Source organism: Mobula birostris, chromosome 8 (assembly GCF_030028105.1).
Source record: "Mobula birostris isolate sMobBir1 chromosome 8, sMobBir1.hap1, whole genome shotgun sequence".
Classification (NCBI taxonomy): domain Eukaryota; kingdom Metazoa; phylum Chordata; class Chondrichthyes; order Myliobatiformes; family Myliobatidae; genus Mobula; species Mobula birostris.
In genome coordinates, this window is record NC_092377.1 from 66,443,279 (window position 1) to 66,462,687 (window position 19,409).

Genomic DNA, 19,409 nt, shown 5'->3' on the forward strand with positions numbered 1-19,409 from the left:
TGTGACTAAGATTCAACTGAATAATGTTGAAAACCTAACGTGCTTAATGGATTGTTTAGGGGTGGCATTTTGTGTGTTTTTTTTTTCAAAATGGTATAAATTGTAAGCCCAGTTGCCGGCACATTAGGATCCTAATTATTCAGCAGAATGTTGAAAGGGGGTTTTGATGCCTTTTGTCCACCCTCAGTTTTGTCACTGGATTCTATAAAAATATTGACACCTTGATTTGAGCTTATTTGCCAGTGAAATTGTTCATTCTCAAGGTTTGGCAGGTATGAGTATAGTGATCTCGAGCAGATGTTTTAATGTTTCCTACATTAAACAAATCAGTGCCAGAAATTGAATTTGCTTAGTTTCTATCAGGATTTCATTAAACTACATTCATAAAAGCAATTAGTTTTATTTCAAAATTCATCTAGTTGATGGAGCTGAATTCAACATTTGAAAAGCGGTCTGAAGTATTTTAGATGTTTATATTCTACTTTCTTGAAACATGAATGGAAGTTATTTGGCCCTTGAAGTCGGTGCTGGCTCTCAAGCAAAGCCATCAGTTTCATTCTCCACTCTCATCTCATCCTGCATTTTCCTACTTGTCTCTTGTGCAATGTTATGAGTTATAGAGGGCATAATGTAGTATAAACTTAGTAATGTTTTTTTGAGGAAAAGAAAAATAAACATGGTTTCAGATTTTATTTTAAATATAGCAGTATGCTCCCTGATGGGGTTTAAATAGAAACTGTATTTATACAGCTTGCCCCTCATGGTTTATTAAGCATTTTCCTCCTGGCATGATGCTGCAAATTATGCTGAAGTGATTAGACAATTTTTCTTCCTGATTAAAGGATCAGAGTGTCATTGTGTCAAAGACATTTTTCTGTTGTTTTTCCATAATGTGCATTGATTTTTTTCTCCCTCAATTTGCCCAAAAAGATGGCTTTAAACTTTGCACTCAGTGGAGGTTCTGAACCTGGCCTAGATTTCAACCTTGTGCCTCTGATGTGGATTTGAGTGCTACCACCATGCAAGGAACTGTAAAACTATTGTACGCAAACACAAGGAACTCTGCAGATGCTGGAAATTCAAGCAACACACATCAAAGTTGCTGGTAAGCGCAACAGGCCAGGCAGCATCTCTAGGAAGAGGTACAGTCAGTGTTTCAGGCTGAGACCCTTCGACAGGACTAACTGAAAGAAAAGCTAGTAAGAGATTTGAAAGTGGGAAGGGGAGGGGAGATCCAAAATGTACTAAATGGAACTATTGTACGCACTTATTTTGAACCAATGGGGCACCGTGGGCCAGGTTGATCCACTGCCCTCTGCTTGGTTAGACTTGCATGGGTTCTATATCTCCATTCATTTTGCATTTCATTTTGTTTTATTGGTTCTCTTTCCTCTGTTCTATTCCCATAGAAAAATAAAACTGTAGAAATTTTACAGCGTTAAGGTGGTCAATCAGTGCATGTACACACCAGCCAACAATGGGCAATGCAGGTTACTAAAATTTTGTAGCACTTTGTTTCCCCTTCAAATCTGCCTCTCAAAATAATCCTTGTCCTTTCTTCAGCATTGTTTGCCTTTCAAATATTTGAACATCCCTTGGTAGTGAACTAACTGGGTTGAAACAGCTCAAAAATGCTGGAGGAACTCAGCAGGCCAGGCAACATCTATAGAAGAGAGTAAACAGTCGATGTTTCTTGCTTAGACCCTTCATCAGGAGTCACTGTTTTGGGCTGAGACCAAAATGTCCACTGTTTATTCTTTTCCATAGATGCTGCCTAACCTGCTGAGTTCCTCTAGCATTTTGTCTGTGTTTAGATTTCCAGCATCTGCAGATTTTCTTGTAAAATGGATTGAAATGTAGGATTCAATCCATTTAGTTCACCATTACTATCAAATATTTCCCAATGAAATCAAAAACGCTGTCCACTAGGACTGGGGCATGGGTAATGTGACTTTAGCATCCTTTGTCTGTACCTATCATCTTCCACTGCCCACCTACCGCTGCCCAGTTGAATGGGACTGCATATGTCTGTGTCAGTGTTCATCTCTCCTCTTTGCAGCCATAGAATTACATCTAGTGAGCTTTTTAACTGCTCACAGGCTGTTAAAATGTTTTGCCAAGGATTTATTCTTTGCAGTTGTAATTTTCCTCATTATGGTGAAGCTCAACAATGTTACCTGAAAACTGCATTCATTTACATGTTCACAAATTGTATATGAGACCATAAGATATAGGAACAGAATTAGCCCATTTGGCCCATCGTGCCTGCTCTGCCATTTCATCATGGCTGATCCATTTTTCCTGATCTTCCTCCTGGTCCTTATCCCTGCAGAGGGAACAAAGTAGTACACCTCCTTCTCCCTTACCACCATGCAGGCTCCCAAACAGTCCTAATTGGTGAGCCGATAATTCATCCATGAGTTTGTCAGGGTCACCTACAATACCTGGTGCTTTCTTGAGCACCTTCACTCTGTCTGCTGCAAAAGGTAGGAATTTACAGTGGTCATCCATTTCAATTAAACTTCCCATTCGAACATGTCTGTCTATGGCCTCCTGTACTGCCACAATGAGGCCACAGGTTGGAAGAGCAACACCTCATACTCCATCTGGGTAGCCTCCAACCTAATGGCATGAACATTGATTTCTCCAACTTCTGGTAATTCCACTCTTCTCCCATTCTCTCTTTGTCCATTCCCCATTCTGGCTCCCGTCTTATTCATTTTCACCTTCCCATCACCTCCCTCTGCTTCCTGACCTGTCCTTTCTCCCGTGGTCCTCTATCCTCTCCTACTAGATTCCTCCTTCAGCCCTTTACCTAGAAACCATAGAAAAACTACAGCACAGAAACAGGCCTCTTGGCCCTTCTTGGCTGTGCCGAACCATTTTCTGCCTAGTCCCACTGACCTGCACACAGACCATATCCCTCCATACACCTCCCAGCCATGTATCTTCTTCGTCTTCTGACCTCTTCTACTTGTCATCTCCCAGCTTCTTAACTCTTTTTCATTCCCCAATCGATCTGCCTTCCCCTCACCTGGTTTCACCTGTCACCTTCCAGCTTGTACTCCTTCCCCTCTCCCCATCTTTTTTGGCTTCTTCCCCCTTCCCTTTCAGTTCTGATACAAAGCTTTTTTCCTCTCCAGAGGTGCTGTCTGACTTGCTGAGTTCCTTCAGTATTTTGTTTGTGTTTCTGTGGATTTCCAGCATTTGCACAATCTCTTGTGTTTATCTACAATTACGGCCTGTAACATATAACCGCTTTCATGCTTATGTTATATTCTGGTGAAGCAACACCACAACTTGAAAATCCATCTTCTGGTTTTCAACTCTTGCCTATTCTTAATTTCCTACAACCCTGGGGGATTTCTTACCCTGCTTTAGCTCTGGGCTCCTGATTACTCCTGATCTATTTGCTTCTGCCATGGATGGTTATTTGATGCTCTAGGTCCTTGTGCTCCAGAACTGATTTTTTTTTCTATTATTTTTTCTCATCCTCACACCCCTCTCCACAGTTATCCACCCCTTCTTTGAGATGCTCCTTAAAATCTTTCATTGACCAAACACATGCTGTCAACACTCAGCAAGTCATTCAGCGGATGTATAGAGATAAACAGGTAATATTTTTCAATGCTTCGTCCTTTCACCAGAACTAATTTACTTCATTGACCTGAAATGCTAACCATTTATCTTTCCACAGAGACTGACCTCTTGAGCACTTCCCAGCATTTTCTGTTATTTGTAGATGGTGGAAATCTTAAAATTTAACATTTGGTGTGGCTAAGTTACTGTACTAGGAGATAGATGCCTGTTGACTTGAGCTTGAATCCCATAATTTGGTTGGGGAAATGATGTTGCAATATGTCTGTCACTAATGATAACCATGGAACTGCTAGATTGTTAGTAAAGCACATGGTGCAGCAAAGGACATGTTCTCATGATTGTTACCAGTCTGGCTGGCATATGGATTGTAGAACCTTTAATGTGTTTGGCTCTGAACTGGCAGTGTTTTGGCCAAAGAGGGCTATTGGGAATTGACAAGAAATACTGCCCTGACAATTGATATCAATTTCCCAAAAATGGGGAAAAAAATTTTGGGCACACTTGTTATTTTTGGTTGTACTAATGGCTTACTATGTTTAAGTGCTACTAAGTTTTTAGTCATCATGATACTATTTCTGGACTAAATCATTGGTTTGTGCATGTATTCTGCTTTGCATCTCCATGTCATGTACTTCCTTAGACATCAGACAGAGTTATGTAAAATTATTTTTGGGTTTAAACCAAATTTTAAATGATGTCTTGAGTAACCCAAACGGAATCCACTTGTTCTTAAGTGCCTTGATGCTGATGGAGTCACAGAGTGTTTCATTTTCTGTTTTTTAAGATGATCATTTCCTGAGATCTGGGTTTCTATTGGCTAATATTTATTGCCTATCCTCAATTGCTCTTGAGAAGTTGTTGATGAGCCACTTCCATGAAACCTGCACTTCTGGTAAAGATATTCCCTCAGTTGGGTGCAAAGTTCCAAAATTTAGACCTAATAATGAAAAGAAATAAGTAATTTTAGAGGAGTCCTGGTAATGTCTCTTGCAGTGGAGCCTGCATCTGGTCAGGTTCCCATATGCCCAAAGCCCAATGTCATCCTTGGTGGTAGAAGTTGTGGGTACAGGAGATGGTACTCTGTATTAGAGTACAGATGAGAAATGTACTACTTTCCAGCACCTTTTAGAAATGTAAGCCTGTTTAGTGTACTGGGTGGTGTACCAATCAAGCAGCTACCTTGCCCTGGATTCTTGATGAACTCCTTTAATGTTGCTGGAGCTGCATTTATTCCAGTAGGCAGATGTACTCCATCATAATCTTGCTTGTGCCAGGGAAAGGCTTTGGAGTTGGAATTACTTGGCATAAAATTATTATTTGTTTATTTCAAAATGTGCTTTAAGCATGAAAAATCTTTAAGTGTGTATTAGAAATTTCAGCTCAAGTTTTCATAGCAGGTTACATTATTCCTGTTAAATTATTTACAATCTTAAGGCATATAGTTTATAGGGTTTGGGCATACATTTCAACTAGTGTGCAATAAATGACAGGAATGCCCTAAGATATATGGCCTTGCAATAAATGAGTCCACCTTACTTTACTGTATTCCTTGGCATGTAGTCCTGGACCTTTTCAGAGTGTGCTAGTTTGCAACACTTCATTCTGGACTAAGTTTTGCTCTAGTAGTCCTGCAAGTTTTGGGCACACTGGACAGTGTCCTTCACTCTGTTTATTGTTTCACAGTAGCAGCTGATAATTGTGTGTGTGTAGTTGAATGTGGGATGTAAGATGAAGTACTCTGACATATGCACATACTTTTTCTGTTGCCTCTTAAGATAAAGATACTAAAATGTTTGAAATATGTGACGCACAAGGTTTTTGTCATAACATAAGAAATACAAACAGGTACTCACCATCTGGCCCGTTGAGTCTGCTCTGCCATTCAGCAAGGTCATAGCTGATACAATCATGGACTTAGCTCCACCTACCTTCCTTTCCCCCCCAAAATCCTTAATTTCCTTGCTATGCAAAAATCTACTTAACTGTTTTAAAAGTAGTAAATGAGGTAACTACTGTTTCCCTGGCCAGAGAATTGCACAGATTTGCTACTGTCTAGGGCAATCACTTCCTCCTCATCTCCGTCCTATATCTATTGTTTTAGATCTTGAGGCTTTTTTCCCCTAGTTGTAATCTTACCTATCAATGGAAGTTCTCTATCTTTTCTATCTCTTTGATAATTTTATATATTTGGATAAGATCCTCTCTCATTCTTTTGAATTCCAGTGAATATAGTCCCAAGTGATTCAGTCACATCAGCTAACCCCCTTATCTCCACCATCAACCTGGTAAATCACCTCCAAAGCCAGTATGTTCTTCCTTGAGTAAGGAGAGCAGAACTGCACACAGTACTGCAAGTGCAACCTCAACAGTACCCTTATTATTCAGTATAACCTCACTGCTCTTAAATTTAATCCTCCTAGCAATGAAGAGGGATTGAATTTAAGTGAAGGCATTTGCCGCCTTTTGTATTGTCAAGATGTTCTGAGAGGTTGCTTGAAGTAATGTGTCAGATAGCAATTACTTTAATTTTGAAGGTGCTTAATATTTAATGATTTTGCTTTGTTCTTCATTTTAGGGGAATCCAGTTGATCAGATGGGCATGAAAAGACCCCAGCTGTACGGGATGAATAGTAATCCTTACTCACAGCAGCAGCAACAACAGCAGCAGAGTGGACCTTACCCTGGCCAACCATATGGACCTCCCACACCACAGCGGTATCCAATGACCATGCAGAGCAGGAATCAAAGTAACATGGGAGGAATGCAGTATCCACAGCAACAGGTAAACATTACTATTAACTTAAGTTGGAAATCCTAGCAACTCTTGCACGTTGATTTTGGACAACTTGAAATTACTTTTCTTTTTGCATCATTTATTTTGCAAGTCATGGCTGGTGGAGAAAGTATGGAAACAGGTTATAAAATTGATTGAACTCAAATTCGTTGCGGATGAGACATAATAAGCGATGTGTGATTGAAGATGTTCAGGTAGCCTTGGCAACATGTATAAAGTCCGTACTGGAGAAAGCTGTTGTCTTGAACCTGTTTCTGTGTCCACAGTGACTTTGCAATCAGAAAAAATAGTGCATTTTTGAATTTTAGACACATAAAACACTTCGATGTTTTTGAAGTGTAGTTAGTGTAACTATGGAAACCAATCCATGTACAGCAAACTCCCATAACAGCAGTCTTATCCTTTCACAAGAGAGAACACTTCGGGTGTTTCAGACATTTCAGCAAAGGTATCTTCTACTCCCTTAGTCCTACTGAAACCCCTCAAGTTCTTAGCTCTGAAGTGGGACCTAGCACATTTGCATGAGTTGAAACACAGCTGACAATGGGATTCAAACTACTTCCTTTACCTCTCTTCTAAAGACTGTACTGACTTGGCAGATTATGTCTCTACAATTAAACGGTGAACTTAACAGTTGAGTACTTTGATTGGAAAGTGACTCAAACATGAAATGGAGCCAAAGTATGCTAATGAATGTTGGTAGGTGCAGGACAATCCCTTGTGGATGTTTGACCTTACAGACTTGATGGATCACCATCCTGAAATTTGAGATATGGAATAGAATTTTCTCTCATAGAATTAGTGCAAAAAACAAATAATTTTTCTTCCAATTTGCATTTCTTGATGCATATGTAGATGGCATCGATTCATCTTCACAGAAAATTGCAGTATTGACAGTTTTCTGGTAATGCGGTGCAGTCTTGGGGGGGCAGGGGGAGAGATGGGGGGTTGTCTGTATTAATAATTGCTAAGGAGCCATGCCTTTTGCATGAACTTGAAGTTAGAATGAGATGAGTTTTCTTTTGTCACCTTGGCTTAACAAGTGGTCAAATAATTGAAACACCTTCACTGGGCTATCAAGGTACAACAAATCAAAATCATTTCACAGCAGAACTCTGCACGTTGGTGGTAGTTTAATGTGGATGCAAATCTGTGAATAATTTAAAGTGCACGAGGTTTGGAGCTGTGATTTGTGTTGAGTTACCTGATGACAACTGGAGAAATGATAACTATCCTGTAACACACATCAAAGTTGCTGGTGAACGCAGCAGGCCAGGCAGCATCTCTAGGAAGAGGTGCAGTCGACGTTTCAGGCCGAGACCCTTCGTCAGGACTAACCAGCAACTTTGATGTGTGTTGCTTGAATTTCCAGCATCTGCAGAATTCCTGTTGTTTGCGTTTAAACTATCCTGTAGTTTGATTGGACTCTGAATTTGCTATTTCCATTGCTGTGTGGTGACTTGTGAAAGTTGAGAATATGAAGGCAGCATTAATGATGTTTTATTTGGTCTCAGTTGTTAATTGTACACTTTGAGACACAGTTTTCTATTTAAGCATTCAGGTTTGCTCATGGTCTGCAGGTGCACAGTAGTTTTTGGTAAGTTCAATGGCATGACTTAAAATTTTGTCTTGTCACATTTTTCACTACCTCCCTTTGTCACTGAGTATTCTCATTGGATGATAGATGTCCTCCAGTTTCATGTCCCTTTTGTAATTTTTCATATGTAAACCCATCATGAGTGCTCCCAGGTAATCTGACTGGTGTTATAATGGTTGATATCCAAATTGGATTGTGTTTTAGCAATTCCTGTTGAAAACCAATCAAGGATGTGAAATAATATTTAAGCAACTACTCTGAGTTTTACTTGAGACCATTCATAGTGTCTACTGCAATTATCTTATAAAATGACAAAATAAAATTGTTTTTAGCATTATTGTTTAATGTCATCTGCATGCTGCTTTTACTGATGTATTGGTTATGGAGCTTCAATAGTAAGCAGTTGATACTTAAAAGGGCAATACAGTAAATGCTACTCTGTGTTTTCACTGCTGTTCCCTTTCAAATACATTGATCAGAAAGGTGATCAGAAATATTTGTGAGTGACAATCATGAATCAAAAGTCAAATTTTGATTATTTTTATAGCGTATTCTATTCTTTAAAGGCTTTATTAACCATTCCAATTTTTCTGAGGCTGAAGCTCATTTCGAGATTTTTTTCCTCTATAGTAGTCCTGATTTTAGGAGTGTAATGATCTATTTTGTTGAAATTGCAAAAATAATATGGGCCAAAGATAGCATTCCATGTTACAAATGACTCAACTGAGAAATTTCATAGCATATTGTACATGTTTAAATTTTATTACCTTAAGGTTGACATTTAAAAAAAACAAGTTTTGGCTGTTGGGATATATTTTGCATTAGTTGAATTTTTTAAAGTGCTGATTTAACAATACTATGATCTCATATTTACGTGTGATAATTTTTATTTTGGAATGATGAATTGTGCAGCGTTGGTAGTGCATTTTAATAAGTATTAATTGTCTCAGGCATTTTGTTCTATTGCCAAATAAAAGGTATTAATATTACTCATGTTAAATGTCTAGGAATGTGTGATCTTAATTTTATTAACACTGGTTATGTTAGCTGGTTTTATTTTTTTAGAATCTATTTGGTAGTTTAATACTTTAAATGAATGAAATTTGTTTATTTGGTTGGCTTTAATTTTGATGTCCAGAGTAATTTTGAATTTTTAAGTTGTCTCTCTGGTTGGAAAAAGAGATGAAATGTAACATTTTCTACCTTGCCTTTATAATTTAACTGGTAAACTGAGTATTTATGTCCTTCAAAATACGAATATAGTGTGGTCTGTCAAGTATTTTACAATGTATGGTTTAAATGAGGCTTTGTGTTCTTTGGACTAATATTCTATTCATTACGTATGTTTGAGAAGAAGCAGCGTTCAGTAAATTTAATTAATTTCCAGAATCAGTAAGCAAGCTGATATAGGGGAATTAAAGGTTATGGGGAAAAGGCGGGTGGGTGAAGCTGAGTCTGTGGCCGGATCAGGATCATGATCTTGTCAAATGGCGGAGCAGGTTTGACGGGCCAGATGGCCTAATCCTGCTCCTATTTTTTATATTCCTATTTCTTATAATGAACATTACAGTCATAAGTAACATTTAATAACTTTTAAAAATCAGTGTATATTTTTAAGAATCTTATTAAATATAACTATTGGGTATTGATTTTTAGGTTTGGGCCCAGTAATTTATGATTGTATATTTCAGCTCAATTTCAGGCTCAAATTTTCATCTACAGTAACTCTATTTTAACATATATTGGTCAAAACTTGTGTTGATACTGGTGATTTTTGCTGAAGCAAGGTTAACTTAATGTGTTATGTACTTAATGTAATCAATGAGAAATACCGAATATTGGTGAAAGCTGAAACAGTTGTATGGTGATTTAAAATTTTGTCAAGTGAATAAAGTAGAAATATCCGAAAACATCAGATATTTGGTACATGAGGCCATTTTGTTTATGTTGGTTCCAAGTAAATCAGTCCCATTCCGTTTCTCTATAAAGCTAATCTTCCTCGTATCCCTATTGAGTGCCCCTTTGTTTCTTTTGTAAACTTGTCTGTATTAGGGGCAATTTACAGTAGCCAGTTAATCTACCAACACATCTTTGTGATGTGGGAGAAAGCCAGTGCATCCAACAGAAATCTCCAGGAATGTGTAAACTCAACATAGGCACCACTTATGGTCAGGGTTTATACTGGATGCCTGGGAATGGGCCACTGAGGAACTTCATTAACACAAAGTTTGTAAGTGCTTATCATGGCAAGGAAAATCAATTTTGTTCCATTAATATTAATTATCTTCAAAATTTAAAAAGTACTGTGCATCTGTCAGACTGGAAAATCAACCAGTGCATCCTGATTTCATCCCTTGGAGTAAAAATGAAATTGTTTTGAGATAGGAATATAGAGTATATTTTTTATATTACCCCACCCTTATTCTTTCAATGCCATGTTTCAACATTGTTGGTCTGATATTTGGTTAGCCTGGTCATCCAAATGCAAAGTGCTGCAAACTGAACACTTCACCTCTCAATTTTCTTTTAATAAATTGCAGCTGTCATCTCCCATTGCTTTACTGCACTCTGCCGCTGCTCCACTCACCCCTCAAGTGGTTTACTCTTTGCGTAAATGGTTCGTTTTCCATATTGAGGAATAATGATCTGTTAAATGAAGTAAATAGTATGCTGTAGCATTAAATAAAAGTTCGTTGGCTCCTGAAGTCTGTACCTGAGGTGGAATAATGAATAGCATGGATAAGACGGTGGCAACGGAGATTGCTTCAAGTCAGATTTTAAGTTCAAATGTTGGATAAATTCATTTTAGTTTAACTTAATGAGATGGTGTCCTAACCTCCTTTGTTCACGTACCCTTGAATTGACTATTTGAAACAGTTAAGGTATTTCCTTTCTAATGTAAGCTGTAAACTCTTAGTTTGACAAATGACAGTCTTGCTCAGTAGTTATTGTCTGAATATGAAAAATCATGTATACTTGAGCGATAGCATTTTGAGTTCATATTTTAAAATTCTAAATACTCAAATTGCAAAGCAGTGATATATGCTAACGCTAAGTTTCCAATTTTAAAATAATTCAGTCTTGTGTGGATTGTTTAGAAATGCTCAACCACATACCAATCAACACAGAGGAAAATGAGTTGGGGATGGTGTACTCGAAGCAATGAAAATTTCCTGGAACTGATAGGAAAAGGCACTTAGACCCAAAGATGAGCAATTATGGTGAGCAGTGAGAGCTTTAATCAGTAGTGTAATTATGAAGCTCGTCTTGGAGTTGAGATATTGGTTTTCTGCTGTCAAGTATGACTGCCCTGGGGATGTTGGTTTGGGGCCCATGCTTGCATGATCTACTGATATATCATTAATGGTTAGATGAAATGCCAAAATAACAAAAAACAATCTTGTTAACAAAACTGTACTGATAATCTTTATGTATGTGCCATAACGTGCAAACCAGTAAACTCATTCAGTTGTGTAGCACAGAAACAGGCCCTTTGGCCCACCATGTCAGTGCTGACCTTTTTTTAAGTCCATCTTCACGAATCCCAGTTACTTGAACTCCATATCCTTCTACAAAAAAAAACATGAAATGCTGGAAGAACTTAGCATGTCAGTTTGCACCTTTAGATGCAAAAAGTGTAAGCTGATGTTTTGGGTTTTGAACCAGCATCAGGACAGACAACAGGAAAGATTGCCCATATATAGCTATACTTAGTGGGGTGAAGATAGGACAGAGGCTGGAAGGTGATGGGTGAAACCAAGGGGGAAAAGAGATGGGGGAGGGAGAGTGGAACAGAATCTGCATATTTTCTGTCTCCATATCATTTTAGACTTCATCTATGCTTGTCTAAATGTCTCTTCAGTGTGTACTCCTCCACCACCTTTGACAGCAAGTTCCAGGCATCTCTAGATCAGGGGTGGCCAACTTTTCACATTCCATGCGTCAATTTTTTCACACACAAATTCTATATTAACATTTTTTACAAGAATTGAATGGGGGTACAAGAGTTGTATGGCGCATCTGAACTTGAGTGAGAAAATTGAGGCCTGGAATGTAAAAAGTTGGCCACCCCTGCTAGATAAACAAAACTTGCTTCTCAATCCCATTTAAAATTCTTCCCTCTCACCTTAAGCACCCTTCTTGTTTTTGATACCCTTACCATCAGGAAACAATTCTGACTCCACACTCAATCTATGCCACTTAGTTTATACACTAGGCCCACCCCTCAGCCAGAGAAGATGATCCCAGCCTATTCAATGTTCCCCCCACCCACCCCCCCAAAACTAAAGTCAGTGAAACCAGTTAATATGGTGAAATGGAGATGTAAGAGACTGTAGGCGCTGTAATTTTCAGCAAAAAGTGTACTGCTGGAGGAACTCCTTAGGTCATGCAGCATTATGATGTAGTCTCGATCAGTGGTCCCCAACCTCCGGGCCGCGAAGCATGCAGGGGTGCAGCGGTAGTTGGAGCGTACCCAGCCATCTTTAAGAAAAAAGCTGAAATGAACAAGCTAATTAATTAGGTGCCGCCCAGAAGCCAGTCTTCATTAGAGGAACTAAGGTGGAGAGGATCAGTAACTTTAAATTCTTTGACATTAAGGATGACGTTTCTCTCTCTGAAAAGTGTCAGAGGAGCTGTCCTGGGACCAGCACGTAACTGTCATTACAAAGAAAGCATGGCAGTGCCTTTACTTTATTAGAAGTTTGTGTAGATTCAACATGTCACCTCGATCCTGACAGCCCTGTCTTTTCAGCCTGTCTGGGCTGGCGTTTACGTTGACCAAACAATGGAACAGCTAAAGGCTCCAGCGCTCTGGAAAGAGGAGTGAACATTGCGTAGAGCAAGTGAAATTGGCAATCGCCTCTGATCTGGGCTGACATTTATGTGCCGGGCGGCACCTAATTAATTAACTTGTTTATTTCAGCTTTTTTCTTAAAGATGTGCTGGGTGTGCTTCGGCTACCGCTGCACCCTTGCATGCTTCGCGACAATGTATCGGTCTGCGGCCCGGAGGTTGGGGACCAAGATATGGACTCTCCCTTTGCCATCACAGATGTTCCTTGACCTGTTGATTTCCTCCAGCAGTTCATTTTTAACATGGTGAATATTCTGCTCTCCAACCACACTCTTCCTATAGTGTGTAAATTGACAGTAAATGTAACCATTTGCTTTCCTGTAGTCAGTTCATGGTTTATTTGAGTTTAAACTGGCTACAGGTCTATTTAATAAATATTAATTACTCTTAAGTTTAAAATACAGTTGCTATTCTAGTTATTGATTTGAAAGAAAAGACTGGAAAAACTCAGCAGGTCAAGTCTCATCTGTGGGAAGGGACACGGGTAATGCTTCATTCATATTGAACACCTGTTGAGCTTTTCCAGTGTTTTGTTTTATTTTGGATTTCCAGCATCTATTGTTTTGCTTTACAGTTACCAGTTATTGAATATTTTGTGCGTCAACTGCATGAAAAATGTGTAGTGTATGGTGACTTGTGACTTCAGCTTTCCAGATGCTTCTTCCACTTTGAGCTGTTCCACCCCATCTTTGCAGTATGTTTATAAACTATTTATTATTGGAAAGGCTGGGTGACCTGGTGTGAGGCTTGTAACCATTGTCCTGTAGCTGTCTGATTTTAAGAAGTAGGCACAGGGAGTTCATTTGGGATTTTTCTTTCCTGAAGGTACTGATTTATTTTTTTTAAACTGACATCCAGTTATAAATTACCTAAATATCAGTCATGTTTATATTCTGAGTATTGATGTTGTGCCTTCAGACAATTAAAGCCCACTTTAATGTTCACACACTGCCTTGACTCAATGATAATGGATAATGATCAGAAACTGCACTTGAACAAAAGGTGCAAGAAAAGTCTGGCCATGCAGCCTCATCAGTCTGTTCCATCACTCAGTAAAGTTCTGACAGTTCATGTGCTACAGGATTATTTTACTGTCAGATCCTCAAATCCTCTGATTTGGTGTCAGAAAAATCTTGAATTTAGCCTTGAATATATTCAATAAATGAACATCCACGGCCGTCTGAGGTAAAGGATTCCTAAATATTTATAGAATTACCTTCTCAAATTTAAATGGCAGACCTCATTTTCCTGAGACTGCTGCTCAGTTTTGGTTTCTACAGCTGGGAAAAACTATCTCTTGGCTTTACCATGTCAGACCTTTGTAAAATGGGTGAGTGCCTCTCTTCCTTTGACAAAATTGGATATACACCAGGAAAATACACCAGGTTTCACCTTTACTAGTTTCTGATTTTTAAAATTTGAAACAGTCACTAAAACATCATAATCCATATAATTTTTCCACATTACATCATCTTTCACCACCTTGTCCATTTAACTTGTTCTTATAACTTTTGCAGACTTTTTGCATTATCCTTGCAGCTTAATTTCTCATTTACCTCTTGTGCCCCCTAATTCCTTTGGCACATTCTCTTTAACAGTGCATTATCAGATTTGCAGACTTTTCCCACTGTGTTCGGTTCTTCAACCAATCCTCCATTTGAGCTAAAATGTACACCTCACCTCCTTGTACCCTTTTTGTATATTTTATCATCTCTTTGGGAAAAATAAAATATGTGGTTCTAGAACTGGGGCATGTAGATGAGGAGGAATTGCTTTTCCCAGAGAGTGGTGAATCTGTGAAATCTCTGCCCGATTAAGTTGTGGAGGCTACCTCAGTAAATATATTAAGACAAAGTTGGAAGATTTTTGCATAGTAGGGAAATTGAGGGTTATGGAGAAAAGACAGGTAGGTGGAGATGAGTCCATGGTCAGATCCGCCATGATCTTATTGTATGGTGGAGCCAGCTCGACGGGCATTTGGCCTACTCCTCCTATTTCTTATGTTCTCTCCTGCCTTTTAAGGAAATTCTCTTAGAATGGTCAAACACAATTTTCCCCTCAAAACTGCCTTGACTTTGTCCAATCTTATTGTGATTTTTCTCAGTGCTTCTTGCCCAGAACTGAAATGATAGGCTCAGAATGGGCTGATCACTATTCTATCTCCACCCTGTACAGGCGTCCCCCGCTTTTCGAACGTTCGCTTTACGAAACCTCACTGTTACGAAAGACATACATTAGTTCCCTGTTTTCACTAACAGAAGGTGTTTTCACTGATAGGAAAAAAGGCAGCGCGTGAAAAAAAAAGCAGCCCCCCCCCCCCCCGAGCAGCGGCTCTCCCCCGGATTCGGAACTGCATTCTCGCCGGCATTGCTTAAAGACTTGCCTGTGAGCAGCCGTTAGCAAGATGAGTTCTAAGGTATCAGAAAAGCCTGGAAGAGCTCGTAAAGGTAGCATAAAACTAGACATAATTAAGTGTTTCGATCGTGGTGAATGAAGTAAGGACAAAGTGAGTTTGGCTTGTGGAAGCTGACGAAGATGATGTTGAAGAGGTTTTGGCATCCCATGACCAAGAACTGATAGATGAAGAGCTGATGCAATTGGAAGAGGAAAGGATAACAATCAAAAGGAACTGAACGTGATGCAACTGTGTGAGATTTTCACTGCAATGATAAAGTACGACTTTAATTTTGAAAGGGTATGTCGGTTTGGGGCATATTTGCAAGATGGTTTGCGTGCTTACAAAGAACTGTATGATAGAAAAATGCGTGAGTCTAGCAGTCAAACAAGCCTTCAGCAGATGACGAACCTTGACCTTTGATATCGAGGCAGGCAGACATAGAAGTAGATGACCTGCCTGCCCTGATCGACGATGAGATGACACCCCAGTGTCCCACCACCCCAACCCGCAGACAGATACCGATTTGCGGAGAATGCGGTGGTAGCTGGGACACACCCAACACATCTTTAAGAAAAAAAGCCGAAATAAATAAGCTAATTAATTAGGTGCCGCTCGGCACGTAAATGTCGGCCCAGATCAGAGGCGATTGCCGATTCTGTCGCCTCTGATCTGGGCTGACATTTACGTGCCGGGTGGCACCTAATTAATTAGCTTGTTTATTTCGGCTTTTTATCCTTAAAGATGTGCTGGGTGCGTCCTGGCCACCGCAGGATAGCTGCATTCTTCGCAGATCGGTATCGGCGGTCCAGAGGGTGGGGGCCACTGCACCACCCCAACCTCCAACTCATTGTGCACACCGATGATGGTGTGTTAAGCTGTCTTCCTGATTCCTGTAAGTGATAGTACACTGTACATACATTATTTCTACTTTATATAGGCTGTGTATTTTTAGGTGTTATTTGGTATGATTTGGCAGCTTCATAGCTTACTGGAGACTGCTTGCACAGTGTTTTTGCCAAGAGCACTTGCGTGAGATTTTCGCTACGGAGAACAGTGCAGGCAATGATTGTGGAAAAGTATTTCTACTTTATATAGGCTGTGTATTTATCATATCATTCCTACTTTTAGAATATGTTACTGTTATTTCAGGTTTTATGTGTTATTTTGCATGATTTGGTAGGTTATTTTTGGGTCTGCGAGTGCTCACAATTTTTCCCATATAAATAAATGGTAATTGCTTCTTCGCTTTACGACATTCCGGCTTACGAACCGTTTCATAGGAATGCTGTACCTTTGGATGGTGGGGGAAACCTGTATCTGGATAGGAAGCACCTCAACTATTACTTCGTTCATATTGTCTTGGTATTTAGAATTGTGATCATTTTTGTTTGTGTGGCTTTCATACTCTTACTGAGTTGTGCTTTTGAGTATGAGATGTTTGGTGTTTTGGAGATCTGTCCTAACTCACTTGGCAACATTGCTTAAATTTTCAGGTACTGGAATAGTCTTGTTTGTCTTGGAAGTTAATTGGTCATCATTAAGCACGTGCATCCACATCATGCCCCATCAGGATAATTAGATGTGAAAAATGAGGATAAAAAAAAACAAAAAATCCCAACTCTAAATGTAAAATTGAAAAATAACTATGAAGTTTGAAGCTGGAATGCGTACAATAGAACTTCACTGTTTTCAGCCTGTAAGGAACTGCTGGAAGTGGTTTTGTGAACTGATCACTTTGAGGTTGTCTTGACAAGGAGTACCAAGAAATGAGGTGTTCACAAATAACTACAATGTGAATGAAAAACAGTATTGTGCAAAAATTTTAGGCACGTGTAAATAAAAAATTCTGTGAAGTGAAGTTGCTTTCAAAAATAATGAAAAGTTTATAAATATAAAAAAACTATAAAGACCAGTAAACAGTTTTAAAAAAAATCTAGACAAAACTAATATTTGGTGTGACCACACTTTGCCTTTAAAACTGCATCAATTCACTTGGGATACACTGTCGTGCAGTTTGTTAAGAAAATCAACTGGTCAGTTGTTCCAAGCATCTTAGAATTTGCCACAGTTCTTCTGCAGACTTTGGGTGTCTTGATTGCTTCTGTCTCGCTAGGTAATCCCAAATATAGAATCAAAATCAGAATCTGGTTTAATATCACCAGCATATGTCGTGAAAGTTATATACTTACTGTAATTGATTTGCTTATTATTTTTCTATATCATGAATTGCATTGTACTTCAGCTGCTAAGTAAACATGGATATTAAATAGTTAAATTAAAAGAGTGCAAAAACAGAAATAATAAAAGTGAGGCAGTATTCATGGATTCAATGTTCACTTAGGAATCAGGTGGCAAAGGGGAAGAAGCTGTTCCTGAATTGCTGTGTGTGTGTCTTCAGGCTTCTGTATCTCCTTCCTGATGGTAACAATTAGAAGCAGACATGAACTGGGTGATGGGTGTCCTGAATAATGGACGCCAGCTTTCTGAGGCACCACTCCTTGAAGATATCTATGGACACTATTACCCAAGATGAGCTAACTAATTCTACAACTTTCTATAGCTTTCAATCCTGTGCAGTAGCTGCCCCATACCAGGCAGTGATGCAGCCTGTCAGAATGCTCTCCACAGTACATCTGTAGAAATTTAACTGTTTTAGTGACAAACCAAATCTTCTCAAATTCCTGATGAAATATAGCTGCTGTCTTGCCTTCTTTATAGCTGCATTGATATGTTGGTGCCAGTAGATCCTCAGAGATCTTGACACCTAGGAACTTGAAATTGCTCACTTTCTCCACTTCTGATCCCTCTGAGGATTGGTCCATGTTCCCTTATACTAACCTTTCTGAAGTCCACAATCATCTCCTTTGGTCTTACTGACATTTGAGTGCAAGGTTGTTGCTACGACAACACTCAACTAGCTGGCTTATCTTGCTCTTGTATGCCCTCTTGCCTCCTCTCCATCTGAGATTCTGCCAACAATGGTTGCATCATCAGCAAATTTATAGAAGGCACTTGAGCTATACCTGGCCACCCAGTCATGGGTATAGAGAGAGTAGAGCAATGGGCTGTTCACATATCCCTGAGGTGCACCAGTGTTGATAGTCAGCGAAGAGGAGGTATTATTACCAATCTACACAGATTGTGGACTTTTGGTAAGGATCCATTTGCAGAGGGCGGTATAGAGGCCCAAGTTCTGTAGCTCATCTATCAGGACTGTAAGAATGATTGAACAAAGATAACAGGTGCTAAGGATTAGTGACATAATGAGTTGATAAACTGAAATAAGTGCAGAGGGACTGTAGTGTTAAATGCTGAGCTATGGTCAACAAACAGAATCCTGACATGGATGTTTATATTGTCCAGGTGATTTAAGGCCCTGTGAAGAGCCATTGAGACTGTGTCTGTTGTTCACCTATTGTGGTGATGGGCATATTACAGTGGGTCAAGGTCCTTGCTGAGCAGTTGTTTCCAGAGATGACCAATCTCTCAAAGCATTTCATCACCGTAGATATGGGTGCTACAGGATGATAGCCGTGAAAGCAGCTCACATTACTCTTCTTGGGCACTGGTATTGTTGCCCTTTTGATGCAGGTTGGAACTTCCAACCATAGCAGTGAGGGTGAAATTGTGCTTGAGTACACCCGCCAGTTGGCAGAAGTACTCCATTGGGTTCTGCTGCCTTGCGAGGATTCACCCTCCTGAAAAACAAACTGATATCGGCCTCGAAGACAGAGAAGGGATGTCAGTTTGATGAATCTCTCATCTGCTGCACTCCGTTTCTGCGGCCGACTACTGCGTTTCTGATCCTCAACTTGCCCATTTCTTTGTGCTTCAAGAGAGCTTGGGCAGCACATCTTGAAACTCCTGTCTGTCATGGAATTTCTGCTTAGCGGAGACCTTGCTGATGCAGGCTGACCACTTTGTGTCTTGTTGTATGCTCACTCTTGCCATGCTGTAAGAATAGATGATGTGAAGTTTAAATTGTCATATCTGCCACACCTCACCTTTAGTTTGGTTGTTCTTCACCCAGTTTGATTCCTTCTGCACTTATTTCTGTTTGTTTAATTCATTCAATTCATTATGTCATTAATCATTAGCTCCTGTTATCTTTGTTTTATCTTGCACTGGGCTATATACCTACAAAGTAATCAATTTTATTTGAAAAG

General features: G+C 39.4%; 1 protein-coding gene across 10 annotated transcripts in view; it reads left to right on the forward strand.

Annotated features, from left to right (window-relative positions):
* Positions 1-19,409, forward strand: part of arid1b (AT-rich interactive domain 1B) — a 416,405-nt gene that overhangs the window by 33,022 nt on the left and 363,974 nt on the right. For 6 of the 10 annotated variants that reach the window (XM_072265352.1, XM_072265356.1, XM_072265355.1 and 3 more), the window contains exons 2-3: positions 3,513-3,614; positions 6,176-6,382. The exons of 1 other annotated variant lie outside the window; for it this stretch is intronic. In XM_072265352.1, coding sequence (XP_072121453.1) covers positions 3,513-3,614; positions 6,176-6,382 — 309 coding nt within the window. The remainder of the gene's footprint in view (positions 1-3,512; positions 3,615-6,175; positions 6,383-19,409) is intronic. 3 more of the 10 variants (XM_072265353.1, XM_072265358.1, XM_072265360.1) reach the window with 1 other exon arrangement.